Here is a 16,730-nt window from a genome sequence, read left to right as displayed (position 1 = left end):
GAGTAAATGACTCAGAGACTAGCAATGTATGTACACAATCCTGTTCTCATTGTAGCTTTGAGGGGTTTTGAAGAATGTAAATTTAAAGTGCTCTGTAATTGCCATAAAATAAAGATTTTATAAATTTTCCAAATTAAAAGTAAAAATTAGTCAAAAGCTCTTTCCAAAAACTCCTTGTATGTTTGTTAATAGTTCTGTTACTGTCACCTGGCTTTTATTTCTTTTGAAAATGTTATTTATTTATTTGACTATATTGGGTCTTAGTTGCAGCACAAGGGATCTGCGTTGTGTCAGGTGAGCTCTTTTTTTTATTTTTTTTTTTTAAGATTTATTTATTTATTTTATTTTTTGGCTGTGGTGGGTCTTCGTTGCTGCAGCCAGGCTTTCTCCAGTTGCGGAGTTACGGTGAGCGGGGGCTGCTCTTTGTTGTGGTGCGTGGGCTTCTCATTGCGGGGGCTTCTGTTGTGGCACACAGGCTTAGTTGCTCCATGGCATATGGGATCTTCCTGGAACAGGGATCAAACTAGTGTCCCCTGCATTGAAAGGTGGATTCTTTATCACTGGACCACCAGGGAAGCCTCCGCGTGGGATCTTTTTAATGCAGCACACAGACTCTCTAGTTGTGGGGTTGGGGCTTAGTTGCCCGAGTCCGGTGGGATCCTAGTTCCCCGATGGGGGATTGAACCTGCACCCCCTGGATTGTAAGGCGGATTCTTTACCACTGGGGCTAGGGAAGTCCCATCACCTGACTTTTAAATCCACCTGTTAAATCCTCAGTTATGAGATGCTTCTTTATGTTACTTTATCATTTTAAGATTTATTTAGGGGATCAGGGGAACTTGCGTATGTTCAGGACTGTACCCTAAAGAGTGACATCAGAGGGCGCCACACAGTCGGGGAGTGGACCTCACTAACTAGTCTAGCCAGAGTCACCAAATAGATACACAAGCGGATAAGCAAACAGCAACCACAGGCACTGGGGGTGGGGAACCAGAATACAGAGTTCCTACAATATGTTACCTAAAATGTTCAGATTTCACAACAAATTGTGAGACCTGCAAATAAGCAGGAACATGTGACCCAGATACAGGGAAAATAACAGGTTTTGAGAGGGCCCAAACGTTGGACTTAATAAACAAAGACTTCAAAGCAGTTATATATATGCACAAAGAACTAAGAGAAACCAAAGTTAAAGAATTTAAGGAGAGTCTGATGACAATGCCTCCTCAGATATAGAATATCAAAAAAGAAATGATTAAAAAAAGAGCCAAGTGGAGATTCTGGAGCTAAGTATCATGAAAGTGAAAGTGAAAGGCACACAGTCGTGTCCGACTCTGTGATCCTATGGACTATAGCTTGCCTGGCTCCTCTGTCCTTGGAATTCTCCAGGCAAGAGTATTGGAGTGGGTTGCTGTTTTCCTTCTCCAGGGGATCTTCCTGACCCAGGGATCAAACCCAGGTCTCCTGCATTGCAGACAGATTCTTTACCAACTGAGCCACTAGGGAAGCCCAAGGAAATTCTGGAGCTAAGTATCATAACCAAAATGAAAAACTCACCAGATGGAAAAGTAGATTTGAGCTGGCAGAAGAGAAATAAGCAAGTGTGTGTGTGTTAGTCGCTCAGTTGTGTCTGACTTTCTATGACCCCATGGACCCTAGCCCACAAGGCTCCTCTGTCCATGGAATTCTCCATGCAAGATTACTGGCATGGGTTGCCATTCCCTTCTCCAGGGGATCTTCCCAACCCGGGGATCAAACTTGGGTCTCCTTTATTTACTGTCTGAGCCACCAGGGAAGCCCAAAGTGAAAGTGTTAGTTGCTCAGTGATGTCCACTCTTTGCGACCCCATGGACTGTAGCCTGCCAGGCTCTGTCCATGGAATTCTCCAGGCAAGAATAAACTTGAAGATAAATCAATAGAAATTTTATGCAGTTTGAAGAACAGAGAGAAAAAAGAAGGAAGAGAAGTGAATACAGCCTTAGAAAAAAGAAATTCTGCTTTATAAAAAAAAATCCCAACAGAAATTCTTCAGGTTGAAATTGGGTAATACCAGGCTGTAATTGGTATACACCCTAAAAAATAAAGAGCACCAGTAAAGATAATCATGGGCTTCCCAGATGGCACAGTGGTAAAGAATCTGCCTGTCAATACAGGAGGAGATGCAAGAGACACGGGTTCAATCCCTGGGTCAGGAAGATCCCCTGGAGGAGGAAATGGCAACCTGCTCCAGTATTCTAGCCTGGAAAAGTCCATGGACAGAGGAACTTGGTGGGCTACAATCCATGGGTTCTCAAAGAGTCAGACACACAAAGATAATTATGCATGTAATTTACAAAAGAGTATAATTGAACATTTTAAATCCTGACTGATTTAAGCAATTGCATAAAGCAACATGCATGTAACTGTACTGCTGAGCCTGTAAAATAGAGAAGTATACTGTATTTGATCATAATAGCACAAAGAAAACAGGTGAAAGCTGTCTTGAGTTAAGCAAATAACTGAAACATTAGAAACTTAAGTCATATGGATTTATTAACTAGCCTTATCATACTCCCAGTTTTAGAAGAAGTTTGTAGACAAAGAGAAAACATGGACTTTGGATTCAGAAAATCTGAGTTAAGTCCTTGCTTTGAGCAACTGTTAGCAGTTTAAACTTGGATGAGCCATAGCATTTTCGAGTCTCAGTTCCTTGATTTATCAAGTGCAGTTAGTGGTATGATGTCTGACCTACCTTCTTTGTCCCATTTGTCCTTTGAAAGGATCCTAGCATGTGAGGCTGTATTCACAAAGCTCATGGATTCCCATTTGTATCCCAGGCTGCAACCTGCCAGCTCAAATCCAAGTTCATCTCCAAAGTCCCCCTTCCTTCAGTCACCACCCATAGAGCCTGACCCTCATTCTCACCATCTCCCAAGGCAGAAATAAATCTTTCTTTAGGCTACTATGGCCCTTCATGTTATATCTTAAAAAAAAAAATATTGGAGTATAATTGCTTCACAATGTTGTATTTGTTTCTGCTGTACAACGAAGAGAATCAGCTATATGTATACATATATCCCCTCCCTCTTGGACCTCCCTTCCATCCCCATCCCACCCCTCTAGGCCTTCACAGAGTACTGAGCTGAACTCTCTGTGCAATACAGCAGCTTTCCACTAGCTATCTATTTTATATACCGTAGCGACTGAGCAACTTCACTTTCACTTTTCACTTTCATGCATTGGAGAAGGAAATGGCGACCCACTCCAGTGTTCTTGCCTGGAGAATCCCAGGGATGGAGGAGCCTGGTGGGCTGTCGTCTCTGGGGTCGCACAGAGTCGGACACGACTGAAGCAACTTAGCAGCAGCAGCAGCAGCAGTGTGTATATATGTCAAAGCTAATCTCCCAATTCGTCCCACCCACTCCTCCTCCCATCCCACCTTGTCCACATGTCTGTTCTTTATGTCTGCATCTCTATTCCTGCCCTGCAAATAGGTTCATCTATATAATTTTTCTAGATTCCACATATATGCATTAATACACAATATTTTTCTCTTTCTGACCATTGGCACATCTTTAACTGCATTCATTCCGTTCCTCAGAAGTCATTTTTTTTCCCCATGAATTCTTTTCTTTTTTAGTCTGGAGTTACTGAAGAGAAGAAAGATTCCTGTGTCTTTTGTCCTCTGTCTTAGTAGACAGTAAATAAAGGTGAATTACTGAATGCATTCGATCAGCATCAGGTCCCAAGAAGTCCGCAGCAATTGTTTCCCCCTACTACTTACAAAAATGATATTTTGTGTAAAAATACTGGCTCTAGTATATTTCGGTTTTATCAAGAGTTATTGCAAATCATCGGCTTCTTCTTGCACTTGGTATCTGGGGGAAGGAGGAATGCTGTAAAGCCCGTGAAAATAAGAACCACCTCGGAAACAAATCCACAAATAGACTAACATGATATATTTCTTACTCTGGAGGAGGTGTAAATTGTGAGTAATTTTCCCTTCCTCCTTTTTTCTATGTTATTTTGGTTTCCAAATTTCTACATCGTCTGTATTGTTTTATGATTATGATGAAATGGTTGCTTGCTGATTATAAAAACAGACTGCAAGCAAGCTCGGCTTCCATTTCAAAGCCCCTCTTTGCTGTCCCCCACCCCGAAGCAAGCGAAACCCTCCTTAAAAGCAGTTTCTTTTAGATTCTAAAAGAAAAAAAAAGTTTGCGAGCATTTAGGACAAAACGGGGTCTGTAAGCTCGACTTTTATCTCTCTCCTGCTTAGCCATTAAACTCAAAAAAAACCTAAGGATGGAAGTAAGGTGGAATGAGGTTGGAGGTGGGGGTGGGTGACAGCCCCTAGGGTGCGGCAGCGCTCAGCCCAGCGCGACTCGCGTGTGGTCACTTATTGGCTAGCCGGGTCCCGGCCCTTGGCCAATCGCTGGGCGCTGGGTCGTCATGGCGACGAGGAATCTAACACGGGCGCTGTGCCCCAAGCTTGGTGGTGGGAGAGCTGGGGACGATGGCGCAGAACCTGTACGGTCCAGGAGTCCGGATTGGCAACTGGAATGAGGATGTCTACCTGGAGGAGGTACGAAGGGTGAGGCCCGGCACAGCCCACCCATGGCCCGGGGACTCCCACCCCCTGGCCCAAGTTCAGGCCCCTTCTTTGAGGATCCCAAGCCTCCTTTCTCACCCAGCTCACATCCAATGTCCCTAAAACCCCATCTCCCTATGAACTCCCTGAGTATCTCACAGGCTGTCCCACAAGTTCACGCCCTTCTACTCTCTGTCTTTTTAGTTTTTAACATTTATTTGTTTTTATTGGAGTCTAACTTCCATGTGTAAAACAGAAAGCTAGTGGGAAGCTTCTGTATAGCACAGGGAGCTCAGCTGGGTGCTCTATGATGACCTAGAGGGGTGAGATGGGAGTGGGGAGGGAGGGAGGGAGGGAGGTCCAAGAGGGAGGGGACATATATGTACTTATAGCTGATTCACATTGTTGTACAGCAGAAACTAACACAACATTGTAAGGCAATTGTGTTGTTGGTGGTGGTCAGTCACTGTCGTGTCAGACTCGGCAGCCTCCTGCTACAGACTATGAGGTCCAGGTACAGTTTCTGCTGTACAACAAAGTGAATCAGCTATATGTATGTATATATATGTCCCCTCCTTCTTGGATTTCCCTCCCATCTCCCCATTCTGCCCCGCCTCCAGGTCATCACAGAGCACCAGCTGAGCTCCCTGTGCTGTACAGCAACTTCCCACTAGCTATTTTATACGTGATAGTGTATATACGTCAATGCTACTTTCTCGATTCGTCCCACCGTTCCCTTCCACACCCCCACTGTGTTCACAAGTCCACTTTCTATGTCTGCATCTCTATTCCTGTCCTGCAAATAGGTCTATCAGTACCATATTTCTAGATTCCATATGTGTGTGTTAATATATGATATTTTTCTTTCTCTTTCTGATTTACTTCACTCTGTATGACAGACTTTAGGTTCACTGCATCTCTAGGCCTCCCAAACTCTCAACATCCCTGTCTGTGTCTCTCCCTTAGTCCAGAGCCCCACTAAATTCCTTCTGTTCCTTAGAGACTTACAGACTCGAAGCTTCAGTCCAGGTGAGAAGGCAGGCCCTAAGCAAAATTACTGCCCCCATCCCCGTCACATATCACCTCCTAAGGGTCCCAGTAGCATCCCTTTTACTGATCTTATACCCATTGCCCTGAATTTCTCCTATGGTGGTCTTAACTAGACCCTGGGTCATCAGGAAGGACTTCTAGTGTTCATCATCATAGAACTAGCAGAGACCTCAGGAGGGGGAGCATATGACCTTCAGATGTTACTCATGTTTGTCACTGGTTGAAGTAATTACAGGTGATTATTCTTTTTCATGTCTTTCTAAACATTCCAAATGAAATTTTAAAAGTAATGCTAAAATGTAATGCTGAAAGGTCTACCACTTCCTTTATCCTCACATTTCTTTTTTCATTCTAAAATTTTGCTTTTTCAACTTGATGTTCTTTTGACCTAAAAGCTCTAAGTGTGTGTATTAGTCAGGACTCTTGTTGACTGTTTGGATTTCATTCATTTTTTTCTTTAACCAGGAGATCATGAAAGACTTCTTAGCAAAGAGGGATAAGGGACAACTTCTCATACAGAGAAACAGAAGACTAAAAGAGAATCTTTTGAGACCGGTAATTGTAAATTCAAACAATGTTTTCAAAACTTTATCAAATTAAGTGTGAGAATATGTTAAGCAAGCAAATATTCCATAAGTGGGTGGTCGTTTGGTAAATTCCTATTTTTCTTTTTAAATAATCACAATGTTTAAAATTCCCTAAGATTTTAGAAGAGCTTCCTTGGTGGCTCAGCAGTAAAGAATTCACCTGCCAATGCAGGAGACTTGGGTTTGATCCCTTGGTCAGGAAAATCTCCTGGAGAAGGAAATGGCAACCCACTTCAGTATTCTTGCTTGAGAAATCCCATGAACAGAGGAGCCTGGAGCGCTACAGTCCACGCGGTGGCAAAAGAGGCAGATATGACTGAGCGATTAAACAACAGAAGCAAAATTTTAGAAATGTGAGAGGTTTACTATTAATTATGTTTATCTATATTTTCCAAATCAGTCATGTCAGACTCTTTTGACCCCATGGACTGTGGCTTGCCAGGCTCCTCTGTCCATAGGATTTTCCAGGTAAGAATACTGGAATGGGTGGTCATTTCCTTCTCCAGGGGGTCTTTTCAACCCAGGGATCAAACCTGGGTCTCCTGCATTGCAGGCAGATTCTTTACCAACTGTGCTACCAGGGAAGCCTCTCCAAATTAAGAAATGAATAGGTTGATGCATTCATAAGTAAAATTCCCATTTGTTGGTGCTCAGGAAATTTTCAAGGAATGTAATGGAATAGTAATTTTCCTGGAATAGTAATGGAATCAATCCACGTGATTTCTCATAAGCTTTATTTTACTTCATTTGGGATTATCAGGTATTTCAGTTTGGCAAATTGGGAGCAGATTGGTGGCACGAAAAGAAAGAATAAGGATCCGAGGAAATTCAAGTCCATTCCTTATTAAAATAGGGTAGGGACATCCTCAGTGGTCCAATGGTTAAGACTCTGCCTTCCAATGCAGAGGGCGTGGGTTCCATCCGTGGTCTGGGAACTATATCCCACATGCCACGGGGTGCAGCCGAAAGTTAAGATAAAATAAAATGGGGTACATCTGCGGTGGCAGAAGGAATTGCACGGTTTATTTGAAAAACTCCTATTTCAATTGCAGATGCAGCTTTCTGTATCTGAAGACGGATACATTCACTATGGCGACAAAGTGATGCTTGTGAGTCCCGACCATCCTGAGACAGAGGCTGATCTGTTTCTGCGCGGGGACCTCAGCCTGTGTATGACTCCAGATGAGATTAAAGCCCATCTGAGCAATGAATTAGAGGTGCCCTGTGGCCTGAGTGCAGCTCAAACCAAGATCCCAGTTGGCAGAAACACTTTTACTATTTTGTGGTAAAGAAACTTGAATTGTATAATAGGCTCCTTTGCATCACAAATCTCTTTTCACTTGCATCTTAAGGATCCCCTGGAATGAGAGCACTGCTGGTTGGAGTCAGACGTTATACGAACATTCTCTGTGATTCTCATCCTATTTTCTTATCTTGAGAATGATTGTCAAGGGGTCTTTACAATCCCTTTTCCATAAACATCAGGATAGTGGGTAACTTGAGTTCAATTCCAGACGCATCATTTGAAAGTATTGATCCAGGGAATAAAATTCAGATTCTGCCTGAGAAGCCAAGTGGGGTTTTCCTAATATCATTTCCTAATGCTTTGAGCTCATCCAAGTGCTTTCATTATTTTTAATGTTGCTATGCTATTTCTGCATCAGAAATATATAGTTGAATGTAAGATAGTACACGGAGATTTGCTCTTTTTTTTTTTTTTTGAGATTTGCTCTTTTAAAATTAATTATCCACTTAAAATGTGCTTGAGTTTTTGTAGATGAGCATTTAAGTCCTTGGAGAATAGATATGTAATAACAATTAAAAGTTATTGCTTACAGTTTGTTACTAATGATAGCAAGTTTATATGATAGGCATATAGTCAGTCCTTTACATCTTTAGATTTTTTTTTTAATGCAGACTGTTTATGTTAAAACAACTAAAAATTGATCACAATTTCTGTTTCTTGGACGATTAAGAGGGAAGAGTATACCAAATGTCTGCAAATTTGTTACCTTGCTTCTCTCTAAAGATGTCAGTGTTTGGAAATGTCATGTATAGACTAGGGAATACAGTCAGTAATATCGTAATAATTTTAAATGTCATCAGGTGGTAACTAGATTTATTGTGGTGATCATCTCATGACGTATATAAATGTTGAATTATGTTGTATATACTTAAAACTAAATGTAACGTATCAATTCTACTTCAGTTAAAAAAAGATGTCAGTGAACTTGGGCCAATTGATTAGTGTAGGACAATATGATGTGCTCAGTCCATCCTAGGCTCACAGAGTGGGAACGTTCTGTGTCCTGACTGTGTTGGAAGGTGGTGAATAAGGTGCCAGCAAGATTTGAAGGTCAAAAGAAAAGATCTTTTAGTTAGTGACTTATTTCAGTTACTGTATACAAGTAGACATCATCTCAGTCCTGTTCAACTCTTTGGGACCCCATAGGCTGTAGCCTGCCAGGCTTCTTGGTCCATGGAATTTCTCAGGCAAGAATACTGGAGCAGGTTGCCATTTTCCTATTCCAGGGACTCTTACGTGGTCTAGGGATTGAACCCAAGTCTCTTGCATCTCCTGCACTGCAGGCAGATTCTTTACCACTAGCACCACCTGGTTCGGTCTCTGGGTTGGGAAGATCCCCTGGAAAAGGAAATGGCAACCCACTCAGTATTCTGTATGCCTGGAAAATTGCACAGATAGCAGAGCCTGGTCTCTGCTGTCTATGGGATCGCACGACTTAGCAACTGAACAACAACATGGTATATAGAGTCCATGGGGTTGTAAGAGTTGGACATGACTTAGGGACTAAACCACCAGGAAAATTATAAACGAAACTGCATACACACAAAAATAAAGCTGTATAATGATCCTAATACAGAGAATTGACATTATATTCATTCTCCACCGACAGTGCAGCTGGAGAGGTCATCGGTCAAGTCCTTAGATACGGGCAGAACTTCCGCCTCGGGATAACAGGAGGATTTGATGACAGAATGGTGAGTCATCATGTTGCATGTCTACTGGGACCAGTCACTTTTGTTTCCGGGTGGGCTACTGGCTACTTACTGAAGTGGACAGAGAACTCTACAGGTATGGGCTCCATCTCTGGTCTCATTATAGTTATCAGACTGCAGCTTTTCCAAGGCAGTTTTGGGCCAATTCTTTGCTTCCAACCTCATGGATTACAAAAATACATCCTTAAAAGCTAAAGAGTAAGAGGGAAAAAACCCTTTTTGCAATACATCTGGTAAAAAGCAAAAATTCATACCACCTCCACTTGTAAGTTAAATGATCAGGTTATATAATAATAATCTGACAGCTTCTTTTTTAAGTGAAAAAAGGTTTATTCAGGGAGATACACACTCCATAGGCAGAATGTAGGCCATCTCAGAAGGTGAGAGGCCCTGACAGCTGTTTAATGTCACCCATGCTAATGTATTTGCATAAATCAGGGAGCATAAGTCTTTGATCTTTACCTCCACCCTGGGGATTCAGACAAATATGAAATGCAGCTTCGATGCATACCTATGGGATGGGACTTTGGGTTAAGTTATTTAACCTTTTTGCATCTTGTCTATAAAAATGGAGGTTATTATACCATGTTGTTGTTGTTTAGTCACTAAGTCATGTCCGACTCTTTGTGACCTCATGAACTGCAGCACGCCAACCTTACCTGTCTTTCACTATCTCCCAGAGTTTGCTCAAGTTCATTTCTGTTGAGTTCGTGATGCCATCCAACCATCTCATCCTCCACTGCTCCCTTCTCCTCCTGGCCTTCAATCTTTCCCAGCATCAAAGTCTTTTCCAATTATACCTTACTATATGTGTAGTGCTTCACATACATTAACTCATTTATTCCTCCCAACAAGTCTTTAAAAATAAGGACTATTTTACCACAGTTTTACTGATGGGAAAACTGAGGCACGGCAAATTAATTGATTTTGTTCCAAGTCACATGTCTACTAAATGGCAGAGCTGGTGTTAATGTAACATTTTTCATTGAATCAAAGATTCCTTTATTGTTTGATGTGGCATCATCATCATTTTTATTTTTGTACCACTAAGAAATTAATGCTGGCAGTTACACTCTGAAGCATCATAGATGGTAAGCTGCAGCCTGATTTTATTTTAACTTTTTGTTTCATATTGGAGTATAGCCGATTAACAATGCTGTGATAGCATCAGGTGATGGTCAGAGGGACTCAGACATACATAAGTATGTATCCTCTCTCCCCTAAACTCCCCTCCCATCCAGGTTGCCACACAACATTGAGTGGAGCTCCCTGTGCTATACAGTAGGTCCTTATTGGTTATCCATTTTAAATATGGCAGCGTGTACATGTGCATCCCAAACTCTCTTAATTATCCCTTTCCCCCATCCTTTCCCCCACCTTACCTCCCCCAGCAACCAGAAGTTCATTGTCTAAGTCTGTGAGTCTGTTTTGTAAATAAGTTCATTTGTACCGTTTGTTTTTAGATTCTGCCTATGAGTGATATCATATGATATTTCTCCTTCTCTGTCTGACTTTACTCAGTATGACAATATATAAGTCTACCCACAATGTGCAGCTGAATTTTTTTGGTATTAATTTACTTTTAATAATAAAATTCATTGATGTAATTAAATTCAATCTAATCTTAATCAATCCTGACCACACATAAAATTCTTTTCTCAAGCTTCCTTTTTCATAAACTTCCCCGTGTGCAGCCTGATTTTAAATGTGAAAATTAGAGGAAATATCTCATCAGAGAGAGGACAGTAAATCATCACCGTTTTATCGAGAGAGGAACCCTACTAACATTTTGGCTTACTTTATAAAGGGAAAATCTTAAAATGTAGGGAAGATCACAAGCACTACAACATTTGGATATTATTTTTTTCTTTTCTTTTCCCTTTCTCTTTCTTTTCCTGCTCCTTCTTTTCCTACCTCCCCCTTCTATCTCATCTCTCTCTCTCTTTCCTGTAAATCATCTATTCTTTGTCTGTTCATTGCCTTAGGCTTTAATATCTGCTCTTTCACAGATGATAAAAATGTGCCATGTGTGTTGCTAGTATTTCCTCTCTTTTGTTGCTTGGCTTTTAAATTGTATCTGTTCTAATCTCTGTTTGAGTCAAACCTATCAGTGCTTTTCTTTGTAATTCCTTCCATGGCTCAGAGCCTTTGAAGTCTGCTCCAAAGATGTGATAAAAAGAGTAACTTGTATTAATTTTTAGATGTCTGAACTTAAAGTATTGCTTAAGTTTATTCTTTCATCCACTTGGGATTTATTTTGATCAAGGGCTTAATATGAACATCTAAATTTCCCCCAAATGACTTGTTGGTTGTATCTGTGTTATTTCTTGAGTAATTATCCCTTTCTTCACTGAAATGTGCTCTGTACATTATTACATATGGCTGTTTCTGAGCTTCTTATTTGGGACTGTTGAACTGAAGTTGTCTATTTTTTTATTCCCCGATTGTAGCTTTATAATACAAATTTGAGGACTTGTAGGTCTAATTCCTTCTTTGAATTATGTTAGGAATTAATCTTTCAGTTAAATGTAGTAATAATTTTTTCAAGTCCCTCTGCCCCTGTAGGGGGGAAAATCACTTGGTGTTTTGACTGACATTGTAAAATTAAGTACATTCACCTATTTAGTAGCTTTACAGTATTTGTCTTCTGAGATGTCTGTTTCTTCGATTATTCTTTTCTTTCTTTGTTTCTTTGTTTTTTTGTGTGTTGGCCACATTGTGAGGCATGTGGGAATCTTCCCCAAACTGGAATTGAACCTGCACCCCCTGCAGTGTGAGCAGAGACTCTTAACCACTGGACCAACAGGGAAGTCCCTATCCAATTATTCCTTTCTACATCTCAGTAAAGTTTTGTGCTCTCCTTCCCATAGATCTGACACTGATCTCATCAAGGTTATTATTTGATATCTTCTATTTTGGAAGCTATTAAGGCAGGTCCTTTTGACAGTTGCAGTAAAAAATAGAAGAAAATCATTGATTTTTTTCTTCTCATCTTTGATGAAATCACTTACTCATGAATTCTAGTTGCTTCCCTTGTGACTTCTAGGTATACAGTCATCTCATGGTCAAATTATGACAATTTTATCTCATCCCAAGTTGTCAGACCTCTTATTTCTATTTCTCATCTTTTAATTAGCAAGCCCTTTCAAGATATTTATGAAAAATCTGGTGATGGTGGCCATCTAGATTTGTTCCTGATTGTATTAATATTTTTCTTTATATGAAAAAAGCAACATTTGTGGCTTGAGATGTATATTATTTTCGATTATCTCAGAATGGCATGGCCATTCTCATCAGCCAGGCTGAAGCCACAGTACATCTTGGACTTATCTTTCTTTCCCACCCACATACAGCTCCAGTTGTTAGGTCCTATGGCTCTTCCTTCATAATGCAGTCTGGTCCATCTTTGCATTCCCGATGCCACTTCCCCATAGCTTGATCCCTTCAGTCTATCCTGACTTTATCCCATACTGGCAGGATGCTCTCAGGTTGATCCTTTAAAAGGTCAGCTCTTCTCACCTCCCATCTCCAATGAAAAGTCGGTAGTGCTCCCTCTTCCCACCTCCTAACTGCCCTCCGCATTAAGTGCTGCTGGTGACTGGCATTTAATGGGGAACACATGTATACCTGTGGTGGATTCATTTTGATATTTGGCAAAACTAATACAATTATGTAAAGTTTAAAAATAAAATTAAAAAAAAAATAAAGCCCTCTGTAATATGTCCCTGGGGCTTGGTGGCTCAGTGGTAAAGAACCCGTCTGCCAATGTAGGGGATGAGGGTTCCATCCCTGGGTTGGGAAGATCCCTTGGAGAAGGAAATGGCCACCCACTCCAGTATTCTTGTCTGGGAAATCCCATGGACAGAGAAGCCTGGCTTGCTGCAGCCTATGGGGTCATAAAAGAGTCAGACACAACTGAGCAACTGAACAACAACAATATATCCCCTCCGTCCTGGCCCATGCTCATCCCCTCTGGCTCCCTGGCAAAACATCACCTCCTATTTGGGGTCTTTCCTGAGCCCCTGGGAGAGCAAGTGTTTCCACCTGTCCCCTCCTGTAGCTCTTGGCATCCCTGCTGGACACCATACCTTACAGATGCTTCCATTTCAATCCTCTCTCCTGTTAGTCAGGAAACTTCTAGAGGGCAGTAACTCATTTCCACCTTCCCCAGAGCGCTTCATGCCACAGCTTTGCATAGAAAAGATGTTTAATGAACAGTACTCAAAATATGCAGAAATAACTGCCAAGGGCAGGGTGGAAGGTGTATTGGTAAACAGCTGACCAGGAACTAACGTTATGGACTTTTTAGCAAAATGGGGTGCTGCAACGTTAAAAAGTCAGCCAGAGAGCTGACAGAAGTCTCAAGTGTGGACATCAATTCCAGAGGGTCTGAGGCCCCCTTGGAGGCTTACATATGAATATCAGCTGTGCTGGTGCTGGTTTTAAGAGCATTCACTTCACACAGTACATTTCATGCAGCATTATTCATAATGAATAAAATACTGATCCAAACCCGATGTCCTGAGCAAAAGGAGGAGTGCAGAAGAAGAAGGAGGCTGGGTTTGGTATTCAAAGAAAGGGAAAGCAGTTGGAGGTGATGCGAGGGTGAGTGGTCTCAGCCTCTGATACAGCCTTTTTGAGATAAAGTTGAGTGTCCTCATATGATCAGTAAGAGCAGGGCTTTTGAAAACTGCTTTTGAACACACCGGGCTTCCCTGGTGGCTCAGACGGTAAAGAATCTGCCTGCCAGTATAAGAGACCCAGGTTCAATCCCTGGGTTGGGAAGATCCCTGGAGAAGGGAATGGCAACCCATTCCAGTATTTTTGCCTGGAGAATCCCACGGGCAGAGGAGCCTGGCAGGCTACAGCCCATGGAATAGCACAGAGTCCGACATGACTGAGCGACTAACACTTTCATTTTTTGAACACACTGGCTATGCAGCTAGTGAACTGCTGCTCGCATAGATGTGATAGAAAACATCTGCTTGCTGTCCTTTTCAGTTATATTTATCAAGTGACCACAGGACCCTTCTGAAGTCATCCAAGAGGTCCTGGCTCCAGGAGGTGTTCCTGACGCATGAGGATTCCTACCTGAACTGCTGGCAGGCTGCCTTCCCTCATCCCCAGCTTCGCCTGGAGTACGAGGGCTCCCCCGTCCCGGTGAGCACAGCTGTATGTGCCGATGCCGTGAAGTGGCTGCGAAGCATTCCTGCGTGTAAGATGGAGGCTTGTCAGGGCTCTGAGGGCTCCTGTGTTTATGGACTTTCACTCTGTCTCTTTTTCATTTCTTTTAAAAAATATTTATTTATTTTTATTAAAAAAATTTTTTTTTTGCTGCACTGCATGGCATGTGGGATCTTATAAATAGTTCCCTGACCAGAGATTGAACCTGCGCCCCCTTCAGTGGAAGCACGGTCTTTTTTTTTTTTAATTTAGAGTATAATTTCTTTATAATATTGTGATGATTTCTGCCATACATCAGCATGAATCAGCCATAGGTATACATATGTCCCCTCCCTCTTAAACCTCCCTCCCACCTCCCACCCTATCCCACCCCTCTAGGTTGTCACAGAGCGCTGGGTTTGAGCTCCCTGTGTCATACAGCAACTTTCCATTAGCGCTCTATTTTACATATGGTAATGTATATGTTTCAATACTACTCTCTCACATCATCCCACCTTCTCCTTCCCCCACTGTGTCCACAAGTCTGTTCTCTTTGTCTGTGTGTCCTTTGCTGCCCTACAAGTAGGATCACCAGTGTCATCTTTCTAGATTCCATATATGTGTGTTAATATCTGATATTTGTCTTTCTCTTTCTGACTTACTTCACACTGTACAACAGGCTCTAGGTTCATCCACCTCATTAGAGCTGACTCAAATGGGAAGCACAGAGTCTTAGCCACTGGACCACCAGGGCAGTCCCTTGTTTTCATTCCTAACTCAAGTTTGGGAAGTACTGTTTTCCCCAGGTGGCAGCATCCTGCCTCAGTGCTTCTCCATGCTGACCGCACATACAGTCACCCACACAGCTTCATAAAAATACGGAGGCCCAGGCCCTGCCCCTGAGATGAGGCTGAGAACCACTCCCCTGACACTGTAAAGATGCTGCTGCTGCTTTCTTTCAGGCCTCTGTTAAGTCCTCATTTCTACTAAGTCAGATAGATTCATCCATTTTATTCTTAATGGATTATGCATTTGGTGTTGTAGATAAAAAAATCTTTTTTTTTTTTTTCTTGGGTGCATGGCTTATAGGATCATAGTTCCCTGAACAGGGACTGAACTTGGGTCATGGCAGTGAAAGCCTGGAGTCCTAACCACTAGGCAACCAGGGAGCTCCCTAAGTCCTCACTTCTAAAGAGCCTGGGTAATCTGGAGGAGTGAAGGACAGGGCAGGGCAGCCGCCAGGTGAGCACAAGGCTGGCTGTTTTCTCAGGAGTCTGGGCCCTGTGGATGGCAGCAGAGTTCTGGATGGGGAGGCAGCTGCAGAGGTGCAGAGCTTTTCAAGTACCAGAGGCTGTGCTTTTTGCTTATGAGACATCAGGCAGATGAAGACCGAGGGGTCATTAGAGGTTATTGGGAGAATGCAGACTTATAGCCAGGAAGGACTTAAAGAGCTGGCCATCCAGGGATTTCCAGTTACCAGCCACTCTGGATCTACCCAATGCAGTGGGCTTCTCTCTCAGCTCCACAGCCGGACCCACATTTGCAAGGGTCTTTTTTAATTTTTTTAAATATTTATTTCCCTGCACCAGATCTTAGCTGTGAAATGTGGGATCTAGTTCCCCAACCAGGGATCAAACTGGAACCCCCTGGACTCTTGAGAGTACAGAGTCTTAGCCAGTGGGCCACCAGAGAAGTCCCTGCAAGGGTGTTTCTCCCAGCATGGAGAATATACACGTGGTCCACAATGATGCATGCTTGACAGATTTCTGCTGGTCTTTGCCAAGCTTTGTTCTCCTTGAAATTGCCTCTCATCTCCACAGTTTAAACTGTCAGTATCTCAGCTTCAATATCTATAAAATGAGGACATATGTCCAACTTATGAGGTTTTATGAGGATTAAACAGTTAGTACATTTACCATGCTTATTAGAAAAGTAGAAAGAAAGAGACTTCCCTGGTCGACAAACTAAGATCCCACATGTTGTGTAGCATGGACAAATTTTTTTTTAAAGTGCAAGAAAAGAAGAGTGGAGTTATATGTTATATATTATATATATATATATATATATATATATAACTATAAAACTGATTCGCTTTGCTTGCACCTGAAACTAGCATGATATTGTATGTAAATCAACTATGTTGTTGTTCAGTCTCTAAGTCACATCTGACTCTTTGCCAGCCCATGGATTGCAGCATGCCAGGCTTTCTTGTCCTTCACTACCTCCTGGAGTTTATACTCCAATAAAAATTTTAAAAAAGAAAAGTGCCTGGCTCAGAGGGCACTCCCAAGCGTTCATTGTTGTTAATTTAATGGTGGTGGTGGTTCTGTTGCTGTTGTTAG

General features: G+C 42.0%; 1 protein-coding gene across 7 annotated transcripts in view; it reads left to right on the top strand.

The window, feature by feature from the left end:
- Positions 1-16,730, top strand: part of CFAP161 (cilia and flagella associated protein 161) — a 139,148-nt gene that overhangs the window by 113,254 nt on the left and 9,164 nt on the right. For 3 of the 7 annotated variants that reach the window (XM_025271292.3, XM_044933184.2, XM_045163821.1), the window contains 4 exons: positions 6,086-6,175; positions 7,260-7,492; positions 9,123-9,207; positions 14,227-14,385. In XM_025271292.3, the coding sequence (XP_025127077.3) occupies positions 6,086-6,175; positions 7,260-7,492; positions 9,123-9,207; positions 14,227-14,385 (567 nt within the window). Of the gene's footprint in view, positions 1-4,278; positions 4,565-6,085; positions 6,176-7,259; positions 7,493-9,122; positions 9,208-14,226; positions 14,386-16,730 lie in introns of those variants that run through there. The other 4 variants (XM_006075380.4, XM_025271295.3, XM_006075381.4 and 1 more) reach the window with 3 other exon arrangements.

Source organism: Bubalus bubalis, chromosome 20, assembly GCF_019923935.1.
Source record: "Bubalus bubalis isolate 160015118507 breed Murrah chromosome 20, NDDB_SH_1, whole genome shotgun sequence".
Lineage (NCBI taxonomy): Eukaryota > Metazoa > Chordata > Mammalia > Artiodactyla > Bovidae > Bubalus > Bubalus bubalis.
Note: the sequence above shows the minus strand (reverse complement) of the source record. Positions and strands in the feature narration are given on the sequence as shown.